This window comes from Alosa sapidissima, chromosome 19 (assembly GCF_018492685.1).
Source record: "Alosa sapidissima isolate fAloSap1 chromosome 19, fAloSap1.pri, whole genome shotgun sequence".
Taxonomy (NCBI): Eukaryota; Metazoa; Chordata; class Actinopteri; order Clupeiformes; family Clupeidae; genus Alosa; species Alosa sapidissima.
In genome coordinates, this window is record NC_055975.1 from 2,381,644 (window position 1) to 2,401,237 (window position 19,594).

Here is a 19,594-nt window from a genome sequence, read left to right on the forward strand (position 1 = left end):
AGACACTTCAACAAGACACAGATGACCCACTGTACCACTTTCATCTCCCTAAACCTCAAATCACCCACTCCTACCCCAATCATCCCTCACAGACACTAACACACACACACACACACACACACACACACACACACACACACACACACACACACACACACACACACAAATCTCACTCCTGACATCACTGCCAGCCCCCAGGGTCACTGGTCTCCCTGAAACAACAAAAGCAGCCTCTGTATTGCGGGCCGTGCCTCCTGTACAGTTAACTGCCTCAACTGCACACATCGATCACGGAGCTCTATTGTTCCAAACTCACATGTGATTCCCACATTCCTCTCAGGCCAGAGGGCTGGGGCATAATTCAAAGGGGGCTCAGCAGCCTGTTGACAGTCTGTACTTTCGGGGGAGAGATGAGGGCAGACGATAAGAATGGCTGTCCCATGTCTCCCGACTCAAAGGAGAGCGACACAGGAGACTCTCATGGGCCAGTCATGCATTTCTGATTTGGGGGGAGGAAATAGTTCCGAAGGGAGTTTGGAGATGTGGAGTGGTGGTGTCAAGGAAGGACCTGTCTGCCCCTTAAAGATATGGGTAGAGGAGAGTGGTGTGTGTGTGTGTGTGTGTGTAGGGGGGGATATACGCATGAAAAGTCGAGGGCTTTGGCCACATGTGTTTTCTTGCCTGGGGCGACCAATGTTAAAGCCTGCCAGCCGGTTTGGACTGGTCTCTTTATTGGTCTGGGTCAGACATGAAAGTGGCCCATGGAGGCTTCAACGCGCAACCAGGGTTGATTCCCCTTAGAAACACATGCTAATAAAAAACCCCACCCCCACCCCACCTCTCCCTACATTACTAGAGGCCCAGAGTCATCACACAACCAACCCTCCAGACGTATCTATGACGATTTCTGAAACCCCAAAAATATCTTCACTTCACTCTGGCTTTCAGTTTCAGCTTTTTTTTTTCTTAGGGGAAAATTACACCTACTACTGCCAATATGAATTAAACATAATCGGAGAGGAAATAGCTAGTAAGTGGACTGAAAATGAAATGATGAGAGGCGATACAGTAAGGTTAGTATGTGTTTGGAGTGTGTGTGTGTGTGTGTGTGTGTGTGTGTGTGTGTGTGTGTGTGTGTGTGTGTGTGTGTGTGTGTGTGTGTGTGTGTGTGTGTGTGTGTGTGTGTGTGTGTGTGTGCAGCCGTGCGGTGCAGCTGACCTGGGCAGACGTGGCAGCAGGTGTCTTTGTTCCTGGTAGGTGACTGGCACAGGGCAGGGGGACAGACTTCTGTGTCACACAGCACCCGGCCCTTCCTGCAGGTGCAGTGTGTGCACTCGTCCAGGTTCCACGTCTCCCCCTCCACGTAGAGTTCCCCTCCAGGGGCTCGGCACACCACCAGGTCCATGCCCTCTGGCTGCCCGCTACCGGACTCATCTGTGGGACAAAGCCAGAGTTGCATTATGTGACTTCACACATAAACAAATTACTGTATCTACCTATTAATCACTTTTTTTGTTTCGTACCAGAACTCCTCACTAACGAATGTGAATCAACTGGTTTCAACATCCAGACACAAGAGCTAAGAGGGAAAAAGTCTAGACATAACCTGTGGATCCACGACTATACACTGATCCTTACTGTTGTTCATGATGTTGAAAATCTATCTACCTATCTATCCCGACCAGATTTGTCCAAAGTGTGTGTGGAAAGCTAGTGCATTGTGCATGATACAGTATGTTCTTCCTCTCATAAAACTAAGCATTCTTCCGACCTTTGACTCACCAAATATACGAGGGTGTTTTACACTCAAGCTGTAAAGTCTCACACCAACCATGTGTGATTTTCTCAGATCTTTACAGGAAGTGTGGTATTCATTTGTGGAACACAATTCAGTAATTAGAGGATCCCCCAAACTTAAAATTGCAATGATTTGCATTAGGCCCTCAGAAGACCACATAAACATGTCTTCATGTTATCATAATTTGATTGTTTAGACCTTTTAATGCTCTTACGCTTTAGTACCATGTGGTAAGAGCTGGCAATTACCTATTGTGTTAGCATAGCATTGTTATATCATTGGACACTGAATTCCATAATTAGGCTACTAATGAGGGGATGCCATATCTGCTATAGCATGTAGCCTATGCCATGATTGGGTCAAACTTATGATAAAGGATTCAACATTTAGTTCAATGTTATTAACAAGGTGGAGAACGTTTGCCATTGTATAGAGCTTGTAGTCTTATCTGTAGGAGCTGGTGTGGTGTAGACTGCTTCTCATGCTATCTACAGGAGCAGCTGTGTCCTATCTGAAGTAGTGTTGTACCTTCACAGCTGGGGCAGCACTGGTTGGGCCGGACCACTGGACTGGAGCAGGCGGGAGCGGGGCAGGAGATGAGGACGCACATCTCCCGGCCAGCGTGGCAGTAGCAATCACGGCATCCGTCGTGCCAGCTCTCGGCCTCCTCGTAGCGTCTGCCGTTGGCCGTGAGGCAGTAGCTGGGTAGGGGCAGCACTGCGGAGGAGGAGGTGGTGGTGGTGGAGGTGGTGGGTGCACGGGCACTCTCTGAAAACACAATACACTACTTACAGTGGAGCAGAGGGAGAGCAATTGGCTCACACACATAGCACAGTAACTATGTGTTTTTTCTCTAAAGGGTTTTGCAGTAAACCTCAGCGAGGGGCCTTCTTCATAACAAAGCCATTAAAATTTACACTGCATGCAATACAAACCCAATGATGAAACCCAAAGGGTGTCTTTACCCACTAACATTGGGCTTCAATCCCGCTCAGCACAAATATATTGTCTTCCTTTAAGACCCTTTATTTCCAGTCATTTATAACCACACCACAACTGACGAAAAGTTAAAGGATTTCCCTTTTATTTTTGGCAGCAAAGCCGAAAACGTGGCCCATATTATTCTGCCAGGGAGATTAGCTATAATGTATATAAAGCCTTTGGTGCCCATAACAGGGCCACAGACTGTGTTAAACTCCATGTGACAGCTTGGACACCTACTTTGAAAAGGTTACTTGCGTCATGAAATGCACTGTTCTATATTCCCCTGCCAGGGTAGAGGTTTATTTCTCTTTTTCCCACAACACACCGCAGTATATTTGTAACCTGTATAAAAAAAAACACTCCCCATCATCTTAAATATTTTAACAGTCGGCCGAGTAACTGATCCAAAGTTTCAAAATAACGCTGACAGTTCTAGAATAGAATGGTGCATGTGTGTGTGTTTGTGTTTGTGTGTTTGTGTGTGTGTGCATCTGTGTTTGTGACTGAATGACTTTGTCCCAGAATAACATCTTGCTTAGTAAGGGGCCAAAAATATGTTCCAAGATACATTATTTAAACTATTAATGAAAAAAAAGAAAACAAACATCAAATGTGACTGGCACAGTAAAAATAAACTGCCCACAAACTTTCCTGAACTTTTCTGTGGGGTTTTTCATGAGGCATACAAACATGCACGCCCTACAGAAGAGTGTTAAATGAGAACAAGCAGACGCAGCTACAATTTACAACAGACCTCCGCGAAGAGGAGCATGGAGGTCACAAAAATCAATTTAGCTCAGATTGGCAACATTGTCATGGGAAGGAAAAAAGAGAAAGAAGTGTTCAACGATCTGTTAGAGTCTCCTGATATTATGGGTATTACTATGTGCTAATACCCAGACACACACCCAGCTGATTATTGGTTTCCAGCAGGAAACAATAGAACCTGTGTACTGAGACACCATGCTTTCAGAGGGATTAGTGTGGGTGTTGGACAGGTAAGCCATTAACCTATATGCCTGTCTGTCACTACACATTCATTGTATTTCCTAGGCTTTATAGTTGCATTCATTCTATAGTTGCATGACTTTGCCCATGTCCCTTCTATGTTATATCTGCTTAGAGATGTTTTTGAGAGCTCATTCCCTCAGGTCAAATCAAGGCCATTCATTTACAGGTATGACCATTAAAGCACTCCACAGATATCCATTATCAGTGTGTCAGTGGGGTATGCGACCACTGTAAATGTATGGTAAATGAGAGAGGCAGTACCTTTGCACAGACACACACTGCAGCCCTTTCTGTTTTGCTGGTAGCCATCACTGCAGTGCTTATCACAGGTGAAGGGGGGACACTTGACACAGCGACACATCTCACATCCATGCTTGTTCCTTCTGATGAAAGAAAAACAGATTGAAGAAAAACACATAACAGGACATTAGTCTACCTCACTCCTCAGAAGGTTAAGAAGGTTAATAGACCTCTGTAGCTGAGGCCATTCAGAGGCATACAAGCTAATGTACAAAAGGATATCTGGCTGGTTCTTCATAGTCTTACAGAGGTTGAGCAAGAAGCCAGATGGTGTGGCTCTGGCATAATGGACACATGGTTTTGTTCGCCTTTCCTCTTACTGCATTAACTGCCTTTGAAAAGCCCAGATAAAAGGAAGCAATAAGCTGTCACGGGAGATTCCCATGTGCTGTACCTCCTCTGCCACACATAGCCAACTTAAGCGAGAGAGGAGCCTGAGAAAGAGCCGTCATGCAGAACCCTCGGATCATCCAGATCTTGCAACTTATTTGCTGTGTCTCCTTCAGCCAACTTGCAACAATCAATGAGGGCTACTCTTCAACTGTGCAACAGTCAGCATAAACTCAACAGAGGTTATTTAATTAAACCGTTAAATCTCCGACCTTAAGCCGGACCGGGCAGAAATCAACCAACGTGCAGCTACGCTATGTGTCAAGCACGTACGATTGCACCGGCCGTAAGTGGCTCAAATGAGTACCAGCAGGTGATTAACTGGGTGCTGGAAGCCCGCTGGTTCTCGTTAAGTATGAGCTCATCACTGATTTGTAAATAACCGCACGGCCAGGCAGCTGGAGGGGCTTTTTGGGGGAGTAATCTCCCAATTGAGAGCGCAAGCCAGCGAGATGTTCGATTCGGTTATTAGCTGAAAAGAACTGGGGGGGGGGGGGGGGGGTCGCTGCCAGCTGTGAGGTTGAACGCAGGGGTGGACGAGGAAAGGTGATAGACACGCAATGAGGACACTTGTCTGGACTTGTGCTGTTTGCTTACTGTCCAGTCAAGAACACTTGGATGCACTTGCTGTCTGTTGTTGGACAGGCTTAAATTGGCTTAAATCTGAAAACAAAGATTCCATGGTGATTTTGAAATGCCTGAATGACCAATATCCACAGTCTGAAAAGTGTAATGTACATTATAAATCTTCACAGTTGGAAATAAAAGGGAGCTGAAGTTTTCTTTTTTTATACTGCTTTGCTCTAATTATAGCCAGAACTAGAAGAAGCAGACAAATGAAATCAATGATGTATGAGACCCTATTACATGATTCATAAACTACATTAGACTCTGGTAATGATCCAATTACTCTCTGTCCTTGGTGAATAAAATAACCCCTGCAACTCCCTCCCTGGGGGCAGCAGAATAAATGAAAAAGAGCAATGCAGGCTCCAGCCCCATTCAGAAAGGTGTGTGGGGGGGGGGGGGGGGGAGTGTGTGTGTGGAGAGGGATTCATGAACTCGTGAGGACTCGTGTTGCGTGCGGAGCCCCAGAGACGGCGTGTCCCGTGCCCTTGGAGCGAGGACTTTTTGTTTAAAAGGTGGCCTGTGGAATTTCACTTGGGGACTACTGCTGGCTCGGCACAAAATTCCAGCGGTCCCAGAGCCCACTGCTATGTCCAGCGGGCTTTCTGTGATGTTTTAGGGCCATTGAGGAAGGGAAACGCGCTAAGACCTCCCCTTTTGTGTGTGGGGGCCGAAGCGTTGGACTGTGCCAAATGTCAGTAACAACAGCCCTGCTGGGCAGCGAGCGCACGTTCACAGCACTGGGGTTGTACTTTTCCCTTCCCCTTGTTACGCTCTCTCCTCTGGTTGACTTTGAGAAAAGACTACAGCCTGCTGCCCATGAGAGTACATGGAAGTACAAGGGGGGGAGTATCCAGCGCTGTTAGTTCTAACTTTTTTCACTTTTGTCTTTGAGGTACTTGCTACATCAACACAATGCAGACTCCTTCATAATTACACAAACCAAGAGAACAAACAAACAAAAGTGTGTGGCATTCAAAGTTTCCTAAAACCTCCCCCTCCCTATCCCCTCTCAATCGTCTTTTCGTGAGCCATGAAAAACAAGAGCCAGCTTTCTCTCTCTATCTCTATCTCTCTATCCCCCCCCCCCCCCTCTCTCTCTCTCTGGAGAGAAGCGGCGGGAGTGATGCCCTTTGGCTCACCAGCGGCTCCTGCTTTAAACTGGGGCTTATGTGTATGAGGGCTGAAGCCAGGGCTTCCTGCCTCTGGTCCGTGACCCCCTCAGGGCCATCCTTTGCTGGGGCTTCCGGAGCGAACTCATCAGCCCTCCATCCCCAAGGGCCAGCTCTGGAGGTACCAAGGGAACATGATTCAAATACCAGAGGAATCTGGCAACACACACACACACATCTGCTTACACATACAGTACACACACACATACACACGCACACACACACAAACCCACACCTCATAAAGGCTGCTTTCTTTGCCAATGCACGTTTGACCATTGTTTTGAAATGGAGACACACTTGCTATGAAAGGAAAGCAAAGAGGGAGGAGAGGGGAGTGTGTAGGTTGGGGTGGGATGAAGGATGAGTGGGCAAGGGAGATGGAGAATCATAGAGTGATGGAGAGAAAAGAGAATGAGTAGAGAGAGAGTGAGAGAGAGAGAGAAGTGAGTGAAGAAAGCTTCCAGATGTTTGATTGAGTTAAGGGGGATTAGGAGAGGGACGGAGGCCAGCACTGGACCTGAGACGGTCATTCCACAGTCAGGATTAGGGGGCTCTGCTTCAGGCCTGTTTGATCTGGGAGCTGGCTGGGTGGAGGTGGAATGGCTCTACTGGGGATTGGTGCCTGTGGTCATCTGAGTATGAGCCATGTCCCTCAAGCCTCTACTTCTCTCTCGAAAGCTAAACAGTTTCTCTTTCATTCTCTCTACCTCGTTCACTTCTCTCTAAGACTATCTTTCTCTCTCTCTCCCTCTCTCTCTCCCTCTCTCTCTCTCCCTCTCTCCCTCTCTTTCTCTCTCTCCCTCTCATTCTCTCTCTCTCTCTTTCTCTCTCCCTCTCTCTCTCTAAGCGCAGAGGGTGAAACCTACAGCAGGGGACTTACACATATCCATAAGGGCAGGTCTTGCTGCAGGTGAGAGGGCGACACCTGGGCACAGGGGGGTTACACTCGCACACCTCACAACCAAAGTCATCCTTCTCGTATCCCATGGGACAATCCAGCGAGCAGTAGTTGGCCAAGTCTGGACAGGAGTCATCTGAAACAGCAATAGCAATATGGAAACAGTATTATAGTAGGCTACAGTCCTAGGCCTCCACTGTATTTTTACTTCAAGGATCAATAAAAAACTCACTCATCTATCTATCTATCTATCTATCTTTTTCTTTCTTTCTTTCCATCTTTCGTTCTTTCTTTTTCTCTATTAATCTGCAGGGGCAGAAGCAGATTGCACAGGTGAAAGCAATTAATCTGGTACTGTTCTCGTCCAGACGTTTTAGCAATGGTTGTTGCACAGGAAGGCTTTCAGTAAATTCACTGTTCTCGTCAATGTTCTGTGTGGTGTTAAGGCTGACTCACTGCTGAGACACTGGCACAGTAGGCATCCGTTGCTGTCTTGCTGGAAACCATAGGGACAATCCATGCCAGAGAGGGTACAGTTCTCCAATGGTGGACACAAGAGCGGACTCACAGTTTCATATGAAGGCTCTGGAAGACAAAAGGCAAGGGCATTCGTCAACAAGCGTACCTGCAGCTCACTGGACGCTGCCTTTATAGTGTGCGTCTCTGACAGTGGGGAGTCATCTGACTTACTTCCACAGCACGCCACCAGGTCATTCTTGTGTTATGCTGGCCATTACTGAACCGCATCGTTGGGGGAAATCATCAACCTCCCACTGTGGAAGCCCTGCTGTCGAGGGTGGTCCACTCTCGCCTTGTAGAATGGGCAAGCGGAACGGCAGGGGGTTTTGTTTAAACCTCGGCGCGTAATTGGGCAATTAAGGAAAAGTGATTGGCTTCAGAACACTTTCATCAGGGATTTTACAGCGTCTGAATCAGCGAATGCCTGCTGACATTACGGGCCCAGGAGCTTTCTCCTGCAACTAAGACTGTTTATATCTTACAGGGGAGCATGCAAGACCCTCAGCCTACCCTCTTGAATAAACAGGGTTCATGGACATTTAAGGTTCAAGCACTACTTTCCCTTGGTGCCTTTGGTCACTTTGGTCTTTGGTAACAATTGTATATGATCTATATAATCTATATTAGGCAATCATCTTCGTCTACTTGTGGTTTTGTACAATGAGACACAGTGCAGATGTGTAGTTTTTTTGTTCTCTCTTTTGAGTGTCCAGAACAGTACCATGTTGAGGTCATGTGTCAGCTACTGTTGGGGGTATCCCATACCAACCACCCCCTACCCAGGCCCCCCAACCCCAGCTCCCCCCTGAGCTTCTGTTTCCTGTGGACCGTGCCAGAAGCAGTCCAATCTAAATATCCTGGACACAGCGGCAGCAATCAAAACCCCCAAACCTGCACTGTTTGGGGTAAACACAGGGAGTGATTAACTCCACGAGAGCCTCCTCTCTCCCCTTCCCTCTGTCTGGCAGCCCTGACGGATGAGAGCCTCCTCTTGCTGTTTAAATGATCCGCCACAGAACGGAAGCCCACTCACAGACATAAAACAAACTCTGAACAACGGATTGGGCTTGTTTGAATCCAATGAGGAAGGGAGGAAAAGTTGAGGCCCTCATCTTCAATGAATTGTTTGTGTGTGTCATTGGGAGGGGGGGGTGGCTTGATGTAGCTGTATGTGTCAGCCTCTACACACACACACACACACACACACACACACACCGCTTCAATCATCTTCTCTTATCCTTCAAACCAGCCAACAGGAGGTACAGACTCTGCTCTGCCTAATTGTGCTCCCTGAAAAATAATACAGCCTCAATTAAGTAGCCTCGTGAGCGCACGGCCGCCTCGCCAGGTGGGTCCCATTTAGGAAAGGGCCGAGAAGGCCATAAAAAAAAACGGGAACAAAGCTTCCGTGGGTGAAAGAATGCAGGCCCGCCTCCTCTTAACGAGGAGCACCTCCACTCCGCACAGGGATCACTGGAGCCCTAATGAGCTCGATACGCCCTGCGCTCACGGTGGCTACCACAGAGCCACACACCTGCACGGGTCACTGGGATTGCAGCGACCGAGTTGGATATTACAGTATGCTTGGCAGCCCCCAGAATTTGGCCAGCTGTACTGTACACACCACATCGTGCCCAGGCAGACCACACAACACAAGCAACGGTTGGGTATAAATGAAAGAAATGCCAAAAGCTAAAAAGTGTGTCTTTTTGTTTGAGCTGCATTTAGCTATGCAGACTGTATGTCTCTATGTCATTTAGAAAAACTTGTTACGGACATTAGAGACTGATTATACAGTGGACTAGAGGGAAATTAGCATATTTGTTAATATAAACCTGAAAAGTACAATGCACAGTCAAAGAACACAAGAAAACACTACTGTTCTTGCGACCTGTAGTCTCTTGAGCAACAGTTATAATATAGTGTGCTTGACTACCCTACATTATTACCACCCAGACACTGCAGGAATGCACTGATGGACATGTAGTCTGTTTGACCCCCACACTGCCATCTTTCAGAGAGAGGTAGGATTTTTGTGTGTGTGAGACATTATCAGGGCAAGCTAGTAGGCTCTACTAGGGCATGGCCAATGTCCTCACATTCCAGGCATGATGATGCTGTTTTTCCAATAAGGACCTAAGATCCCGGAGTGTGTGCCACACGGCAAGATGGATCTCTCCCTTCCTGCAAGTAGGGACCTTGAGCTCACCATCCAGCCACTCTGTTTGAATACTTGGAATAGTTTTGATAATCTAATGATGAGGTGTTGAGTTCTCCTCAGTCATAGTCTGTGTGTGTGTGTGTGCCTGTGTTTGTGTGAGGTATGCTTCCTGTGTGGGGAAGAGTTCAAGCATTTTTTAAGAATGAGTGGTTACACGTTGCTGTTTATCCCATGTGTGTATGTGCGTGAGTCATTTTATGCATGTGAGTATTTGCTTTACTGCGTGTTTGTGTAAATGTCACTGATTGCTTACAACTTAGACATTTGGGAATGATCATTGTCATCTATTTGAGAATAGTCATTGCTGTAATGTTACTCATTAACACCAAAAGAATGTGTTGTGTGAAAATGTGTATAATTTAAATACACAAACAGACACATACAATTACAATGTTTTTAAAGCCTCTAATATGTACAGTATTCACATATATTCCAACACTCTCCCATGGCATCTGATGCGTGCCAAGAGACATCAAAGTTTGTGAATCTGTACATTTTTTACCGTTTTCGACCACGGTTGTGGCACTGTTGGTTAAAAGTATGGCTTTTTTTTACCTTAGCAACCATCGCCATCAGTGAACAAAACTAACTAAAATGATGAATTAATGAGATGATGGTGGCAAAGTAATATTTCTTTAGCGAAATGCTGTTTTTGTCATTGTTATGCCTTAAACTGGCACTAAACCATGTCTTATTTTCACCGTTTTCACCCTATGAAGTGTCAGAACGATAAATGCCTTCCATGACGCACCTTCACAAAAGGGGCAGCACTCTCCTGGTATTTTGACTGGGTTCTGGCAGCTCTGCTTGCAGGCCATGGCAGTGCAGTGTGGGTCCCCATCCACACACTGGCAGAAGGTGCAGTCGTCCTCCTTCCACTGCTCCTCATGCTGACGCAGCTTATGGTTCACCCAGCAGCTCGCCTTGGTACTGTCACGAGACAACAGCTCGACATCTGCAGAAGAGAGGACACAGTCAAAGATTTCACATTACAGATAAACAAACAGACATAACAGACCTGTTTCCCATACACGGATTCAGCCTAGTTCTAAAGCTTGTTTCAATGGAGATCTTAATTAGTTCTCTCTTAGTCCGGCACAAGGCTTAGACTATGAATGGGAAACCAGCCAAATGAACATATTAAATTAGACATTGACATTACCAATGTTACGGTAATTAAACAGAGAATAAGAATATACATGTGCATTAAGAAATATTAAGAGATTGACAAATATGTTTACAAATACATTAGAAACAGACATGAAGAATATATTGTAACTATTAGAAAAAGACATTATGATCAGACACTGAAATCTCTGTGCCCAGGAACAGAAAATGCTCTTGACAGTATACAGGTCACAAGTTCATATCCTTAGCCAGGACAAATACAGTTGCTTTTTCTCTTCTCTCACTCTCTCCGGCCGGAGTAGCTGCAGCCCGCATAAGGAATTATTAGCGTCCCAATGTGAGCGTTTGAAGTGCTGGACAGCTGCTAAGTGAAGCCAAATGTGTAATGGGGACCTGGAGAGCTGTCCTGCCATGTTGCTCCACTGCGCTGGCCTGTGCCGCAGAGGGTTGGGACATGTGTGTTTAATGTGTCAGTGTTTCCCATGAATGGAGCATAATTGGGGCTATTTTGTTGACAACAGAGGCAGACTGTTATCCAGATATCACTGAGGCCTTTTGTTGGTAGAGGGTGAGCTTGTTTGGTGTGTGTGTGTGTGTGTGTGTGGGTGTATGTGAGTAAACTGTGGGAGTTTTTGAAATGTGTGTGTATAAGAAAAAGAGGGACAGTAGGTGTGTGAGTGTATAACTGTCAGTGTGTATGGGTGTGTGTGTATATGTCTCTATAGGGCAGGTTTGTTTCAGTCACTGTTTATGGGTTCTGTATGTGTGTGAATGTGTGCAGCCAAGTATGCATGTGCGTTCGCATGTGTGTAAGAGTTGATCTGTAACTGTCTGACTGCTTGGGTCTGAAAGTCACTGCATATCCATGTGCTTGTTTTGGAGTATATGTTTGTAGTCTAATATATGTCTGCATCTATAAATATGTTTTGAGTTTGCATGAACATATCAGGTATTTGTATATACTATGAGACAATTATAAGAGTGTGTGTGAGTGCATATACGTGTGTGAGTATCTCTCTCTCTCTCTCTCTCCTATGTGTGTGTGTGTGTGTGTGTGTGTGTGTGTGTGTGTGTGTGTGTGTGTGTGTGTGTGTGTGTGTGTGTGTGTGTGTCTCTCTTTGGGGTAGGGTTGTTTGCCTGATTCCAGCAAAGAGTTGGCTGCTGTGTGTCTCTTTCCATCTGGGTGCAATTACACTCAGAATGAAGTGTCTTTACTTCTCTTTATCTTTCTCTCTCTCTCTGTCTATCTCTATCTTTTTCTTCCTCTTCTCTCTCCCTTGCCCCCAGTGGTCCTTGCTCCTCATTTTCCAGCTCTCGTTCTCAATGATCTGTTTCTCAGTGCACGGCTCATTGCTCTCATGCACCGACTGAAGACACACACACAAGACCCCGGGGGTTATTATACCTCAGTGGGAAACGAGTGCAAAATACAGACCACTAAATCATCTTGCCTCGATGCACTCTGACCCCAGTAGCGGGCTTGCCTGCGTACATTTGACCCATAAGGCAGTGCTTGATAAGGACACAGCCCAAACTTGGCAAAGGCCAGGCAAACATGAGTTTAGCATTAAAAGCCTATAACTTTGACAGACAACAACTTTCACCCCTTTTGGCAGGCAGTCAGGTTATTGTGAGTGCATGGAAATGTATTCCTACTAAAGTTTGATTTAGCTTCACAGGATTCTTGGTTCCTGTTCACCTGACTTCACCTCAGGAAAGCCCCATGCCTTACCTCTCTGTTACAGCACTCTACTATTACAGTTGGAGTCAATGTCAAGACAGGCAGTACTTTTTTTTCATTTCATTTTTATTGTTGTTTGTTGTGTTATTACAATTATTTTGAGGGCTGACCATTCTATAAATATTAAATTACTTTCAGTGAAAACACCAAAACAAACGGACCTAATTTGGAACTGCTGACAGGTCTCTTCTATTGTGAGAACTGGCAATGGTAAATGGCAGAGCCCTAGCAAAAAACTGCAACACTGAAATCTTTATTAAGATCAGATTTTGCTTTTTGTTTTAACACCCCATAATCAGAGGTGAGTTTGATATATATAAACAGCACAGATAGATCCCCCCGGTCCTCCACACACAGTGACTGAGCCAGCCATGCAGCCCAGAATGCACTGCTCATGAGTCTCGGAGTCCCTGTAGCGAGAGTGTGAGTGTGTGAGCAGCCGGAGGGCTGAGTGTGTGAGTGTGTGGAGATGAAAGCATTCCCAGTCGTCACGGTGAGCATGGTGGAGAGTGAGCTGGTGTAGTCCAGGTGCGCAGCAGATTCTGTCCCTCAGTAACCCTTAGCCTGGCCTGGCTGCTACACACACACACACACACACACACACACACACACACACACACAGTGTGTGTGCCACATGGTCTTCCACAACCAGGTGCTTTATACTCTACTGTATGGCCTATAGTCCATGCCTGTGCACTCAGGTGCCAACTTACTGCACTGAGGGGTTGTACTGTATGTACTGTATGTATAGATCAGAATATTTTTCACTACTTTACCTGTATTTGTGTGTGTGTGTGTGTGTGTGTGCAGGCTAAGGGGGAAGGGCATCAGGCAGGCAGGAGGTAGGCCTGTCCTTCCAGCCACCCGTGCAGTCCATGGCTGATGAAACGAGCCCCCTCAGATCCGGAGGTTTATACGCCAAAGCGCTCCACCAGAGAGCCTGTTATGGTTCACTCATTTGCGGGCCCTTGTGTCTGGGGCATGTTAACGACTGGGGCACACAGCTGGCTTGAAACAGCAGGCATTAAGGTGAAAGCACCGTGTGTGTGTGAGTGTGTGTGTGTGTGTGTGTGTGTGTGTATTCATGATTAAGGTGCCCTGAGTGGCAACTCAGGTAGAGAGAAGGAGAGCAAGTCTGTTTATGGATGCTGACAAAGAATCTCCCCTACCACACAGTGGAGTTTGCAGGGGGTATATTTGAGAGATTGTGTGTGCGAGTGGGTGTGTATCAGCATCTAAATGCCCACATGTTAACATATTACTGTAACACATAAACACTTCCCATACAGCTCCCTCCCTGCTTTCACCACTCATCCAACCAGAAGTCTCCTTTCACAGTTCATCCAATCACAAGCCTCCTTGTCCCCCTGACATGTACCGTCCTTTTCAGTGGGAATGCAGAACGAATTAGAGTTAAATCAGTATATCGGGTAATATCACATAATAACAACACCAGCCCTTAAACATACAGCTACTCTATATATGTGTAACATAGCCTACAGCAGCAGGATATTGTCTGTCTATATGTATGCAGTTTGAAGGCATCCAGATACAGCTCACAGGAAATCATACTTGGTGCCTATGCTACCATGCAATTTGCTGCCATGTAGGAATCCTACAGTCTAGAAGTGAGGGCACGTGAGCAATGCAATCTGTGGCTCATTATGAGCTGGGCACTAGGTCCAGCAATGCAAGCTCTAGTCATGAATCCAGATGTCTGGATTTTGTACTGTACAGTTGTTTAAGACTTCTACATAAAGACTTGTGAATGCCTAGTGTATGTAATGTGTATTTCGAGTGCAATGATGATACATGCTTAATCAGTGCCTGTTCATTCTGATGTGAAACCATGACCTCTGTGTTGGGAGTACTCTGGTACTCCAGGAACAGGTGATGGTAATGACAACATCACATCCACACAAACACACACACACACACACACACACACACACACACACACACACACACACACACTTTTTGTCACATTCAAAAAATATCTTGTCTACTAGTCCTCCATTCCATCAAAGTGGAGCAAGCCTATGGCCTAAACCAACACCACACTGCTCCAGCCCCACCGGGACAAAGATTCTTTAGTTACCTTCAACCTATCAACCGTCTCTGACCGTGATGTCATCCAGAATCGCTTACGGTACTTTCAATTGATTAACTGTTGCAGCTCTACTCACACAAATTTAGTGTATGCATTTATGTGTGTGTGTGTGTGTGTGTGTGTGTGTGTTGTGTGTGTGTGTGTTTGGGCATATATGTCATCATCGTACCTATGCACACAGGGCAGCACTCTCCCTCGGGGATGTAGAAGTTGTCACAGTCGAGCTTGGCGCACTCGGCCTTGGAGCAGAAGGAGATGCCGCCACGGCACTGGCACAGCCAGCAGGCATCCATGCGGTACACCTCGCCCTCCGAGAACTCCTTGCCATTGTGAGAACATTTAGGTGAGACTGCAGAGAACAACAGGGAAAAGGGAGCAATACAAACATTTGAGAAATTCAAAAGTTTGCACAATCCAGGGAGGTTCTTGGAAAAGTAAGCAAATAGATTCAAAGAAACATCTAGTATACTGCTCCTTCCTTAAAACACTTTATTAAACCTCTCTCGACTTCTGATCTAAAAATATCTTCACTCATCTGTGATCTATGAACACTTTTATCAAAACACAACTTATGACTAAATAAGCAGCACATATTTTATGGCCGTGTAGTTTCCAGAATCCAAAACTCTGTGGTTAGTCTGGTCTAAAATGCTCAGTTGAAATTTGGAGGTTCGTTCAACCAGTCGCTGTCTCTTCTAGGAGAAGACCTGATGAATGTGAGTTATGGGTTTCTAGCTGCTGGCTTCTTAACTGATATTAATCAACTTAAGTGGAGTATTATCAGTGAAATGTCGTCACAGTTCAGAGTTACCAGCCAAATCTCAAACACTAGGAGAAAAGTATAACAAAAAGCCTTTTGCTGTTGTTCATTGGCTTTGATAGAGTGGGAGGTGGGTCAGCGCCAACCGTAACATTCCAGATGAAGTGTAGCAAATGTTGTGATTGGCTGTGCATGCTTGCCAAAGCGCCCCCGCCCTCGGCCAAGAATTCCAAGATGCCACTGCTTGGCGCCATGGCAACTCAGACAGTCGCACATCAATCTCAAAAGAATTAGCCCAGACACTGAACCGTCAGTAAAGACAGACGTTATGGATGATAGTGCTATTTGTACATGACAAGAAAGTGATATCAGTGATGACTGAATGATTAAGCTGAGCTGTGTATGTCGCTGCACCCTAATCACATTGATTTTTGTATTATCTATAAAAGTCTAGACTCTTAAGTGGGCTAACAGCACTGGGTCCATATTAAGCAGACCCTACCATTTACCAGTGATTTAGTGTCCTTTCGTGCTCCGCGTTTTCTCTTTTTTTTCACTGCCTCTTTTTTTTCTGTGGGGTCAGCAGTTTTCTGAAGCTTAAGAGGCAAGTGGGTGGAGGGCTTACAGGCTCCAAACAATGAAGTCAGGCCTGGTTTGCGGGAATGTGGCGGTGCTATGTGAAGTCTTGTAGCCGGTGCGCTGGGTTAAAGAAAACAGGAGCAGGGGCCAGAGCGAGTGGTCTGGAGGGCTGGCGGGCTGAGCCGCAGGCGGCAGGCGGCCCAGTGCTAAGCACCGGAAACCTCCGCTGTCTCAGGGGCTCGGGGCCCGCCGAACAATGGCCGCCGCACGCATCACTGGAGACCGATAACAACGGGCGATGAGCGGGCGGCGAGCGAGCAGCGAGCGAGTGAACGCACGCAATGTTCCCGCCGGGGCCCAGGCCGTGTCCCCCTCTTCACCTCTCGCTATCTCATACAAGACACACAGACACACACACACACACACACACACACACACACACACACACACACACACACACAAACCTGCAAGCATTCTCCATACATTCTGTACAGTACATAGCACACATGCACATATCATAAACATACAACATACATACAAACGTGCAAGCATTCTCCATACATACATACATACATAGCACACATAACACTAATACACACAACATAAACATACACTAAAAAATACACAACATAAATATACATACACTAAAAATACACAACATACTGTACATAGATACATACATTTACATACACACCAACCACCACAATTCACACACACTACCACCAAACCACTACCACAGTCACACACATGTAGACACTCACATATGGGACTGTGACATATGATTCAGTGCCATTTTGATTACATCTGACTGCTTGCCTCTCTCTGCTCTAACATTCTAAAATCTTTGGGTTGCACTCTGTAAAAACTTTATATAAATAAATGTGACTTGACTTGACTTGATTTAAATGCCTTTCATTTAGCATTTCATTTGAAAAGTTGGTGTGGTTTTAAAATCACTTTGAGGATCTGTCCAGTGCAGAAGTGCTCCCCCATCCATCATTGGAACCCACCAAGCAACAACAGCTCAACATAGCATGGTACAGAGTGGTCCCTGAGAGGAGGCCCCTGAGAGGAGGCCCCTGACGGGCCCTAGAAACTCTTCACTGGGTCCCTCTAATGGACCCAAACAAAAAGAATGGGAGCAGGCTTCTCTCAATCTTTTTATCACAATTTTCAGAGTGCTGGATCAAACGAAAACACTAAACAAAGTTGCACTTTGCATAAACTGAATACGGAATGCAACATGCATCTGTGCAATAGAAAATGTTTTGTTTTTCTGTGACAAGCTCCGTGATATAACACTACTTCAAAGGGACACACATGATGGACAGGAGGTGTCCGTTCTCCCATGGAAGTGAAGCCCGTCCTCTCATCTAGTTATGCACAATGAGTGCGGCCCCTAAACAATGATAGCCAGTCATAGGGTGTGTTATGTAACAGGAAGAAGGGAAGGGTGGGTGGAGGTTTTAATATATGTCGGAAGAGAGGAAAGTGCCGTTTGAGTGGCAGATAAATGGGTGCAGAGTTCTCTCTGTCTGTCTTTCTTTCTTTCTTTCTTTCTTTCTGTCTTCTATTTTATTTTCTCTCTTTTTTTGATTCTCTAGCCTTCACTGTCTCTCTCTCTCTCTCTCTCTCTCTCTGTCTGAGGCTGTGATTTGAGCATCTGTGGACCATACTCCTCACTGTAGATCCAAAGCATGCCGCTGACCCCTTCAACTCGCCTGGACCAGTTTGCTGCCTCTAACACAAAGCAGGTGGGATCACTGAGTTGAAAGTAATGTGAGGGGTTTGCTTCTTTCCTCAACCCCCCCAAACACCCTTCTGCATCCTCCTCCAACACCCCCCATCACCTGAACCCCATCATGCCCCCGTTCCACATAGCATTTAAACAAGGGAAGACTCTGGCTCTGGCAGCAAGACCAAGCAGCAGAGAAAATTCCATAAGCTTTTTGCAGAGGCTAGAATCAAAAGGCAACGTTACGGAAAACAATAGGACGTCACTTGACAGGATGCGCACATATGTGATTTCCGCAGTGTTTGTTAACACTAATCCCCACCCCGACAAAAAAAAAAAACCCTCACACACCACTAATGGGATTCCAGGCATGCTTTCTGCCTTATTCCACCACATTTTACTGATTGTGGACAAAACTGCACGCAATGCAAAGTGATTAAGTTTGATGATTAGTTGGCTGGAACCGCCCAATCATTTATTACACGAGAGAGAAAAAAGCCACCTCAAGTCATGTGTGTTTATGATTTCCCATAGCCAGCCAGTCAAATGCAGAACGTTAACAAAGGATGTTTTGTGTCCTGCTGCACTCATAAGCCTCTACTGTAAACATGCTGTAGCTCTGCACTTGCTACACACTTAACAGAACATGATGTCAAAGAGACTTACAGCGTGATATTCTCTTAATGAATTACAATTCATTATTCTAAACTGTAATTCAACTTTGGATGAAGAGAACTAAATCCAAATATTGTGGCAACACTAACACAACCATACATGCAAACAGACGGGAAGAAGAGTGCTTTATTTTGCTGAAGGCTAATAGAACCTAGAACCAGTAGACAGCTGATGGTCCTCTGCCACTCTCTCTCTCACACACACACACACACACACACACACACACACACACACACACACACACAGGGAAGAGTGAGTGTGTCCTGATACAGCAACCCCACAGGCACCCAGTGGTGTGTGCTGGCCAGTGTCTTAGCTGTGTCTGTGTGTGTGTGTGTGTGTGTGTCCGTGTGTGTGTGTTGGGGTGCAGTCATGTGGGTACTAAACACCAGCGCCGAGAGGCAACAAAGGGCGTGAGGCTGGAGCCCCAGGAGTGGCAGACACTGCTTATCCAAACAACGACCCCCATCGGACCCACGCGCTCCCTAGTGGCCCCCACCGGCCCCTACAAGCCCCTACAGGCCAGCCATTCACCATCTTCAGCCTGCCCCTGGCCCAAACCATTAGGCTCGCCCACCCATCCATCCGACTAACCTGCCTCAAGTGCACACAAAAAGCATTCCCATATATGAACCGCTGAACCTCCCCCTCTGCTCTCCCCTAAAAATACCACCCCCACTGACCACTCTCCATCTCTCTCTCTCTCCCCTGGTCTCTCGCTCACTTATCTCTCTTTCTCTCTCCTTCCATCTGTTTATTCCTTCTCTTCCTCTCTTGCCCTCTTTCTCTTTCACTCTCTCTTTCTCTCTCTCTCTCTCTGCCCCTCTCCCTCTCTCTCCCTCCCTCCGGCCGTGTGCAGTAGACAGGAACTCTTTGACACTGCACTTCTGCAGGGGAGAGCAGGACTGGTAGCCTAAGCACTTTCTGGTCACCACGCTCGTTAAGT

At 46.2% G+C, this 19,594-nt stretch overlaps 1 protein-coding gene across 3 annotated transcripts in view; it reads right to left on the reverse strand.

Moving 5' to 3' along the window:
- LOC121693700 (cysteine-rich motor neuron 1 protein-like) overlaps positions 1-19,594 on the reverse strand; it is a 47,455-nt gene that overhangs the window by 6,470 nt on the left and 21,391 nt on the right. For all 3 annotated transcript variants that reach the window (XM_042073317.1, XM_042073315.1, XM_042073316.1), the window contains 7 exons: positions 15,069-15,248; positions 10,672-10,875; positions 7,637-7,765; positions 7,163-7,316; positions 4,055-4,176; positions 2,327-2,566; positions 1,219-1,434 (listed from right to left, as the gene is read on the reverse strand). In XM_042073317.1, the coding sequence (XP_041929251.1) occupies positions 1,219-1,434; positions 2,327-2,566; positions 4,055-4,176; positions 7,163-7,316; positions 7,637-7,765; positions 10,672-10,875; positions 15,069-15,248 (1,245 nt within the window). The remainder of the gene's footprint in view (positions 1-1,218; positions 1,435-2,326; positions 2,567-4,054; positions 4,177-7,162; positions 7,317-7,636; positions 7,766-10,671; positions 10,876-15,068; positions 15,249-19,594) is intronic.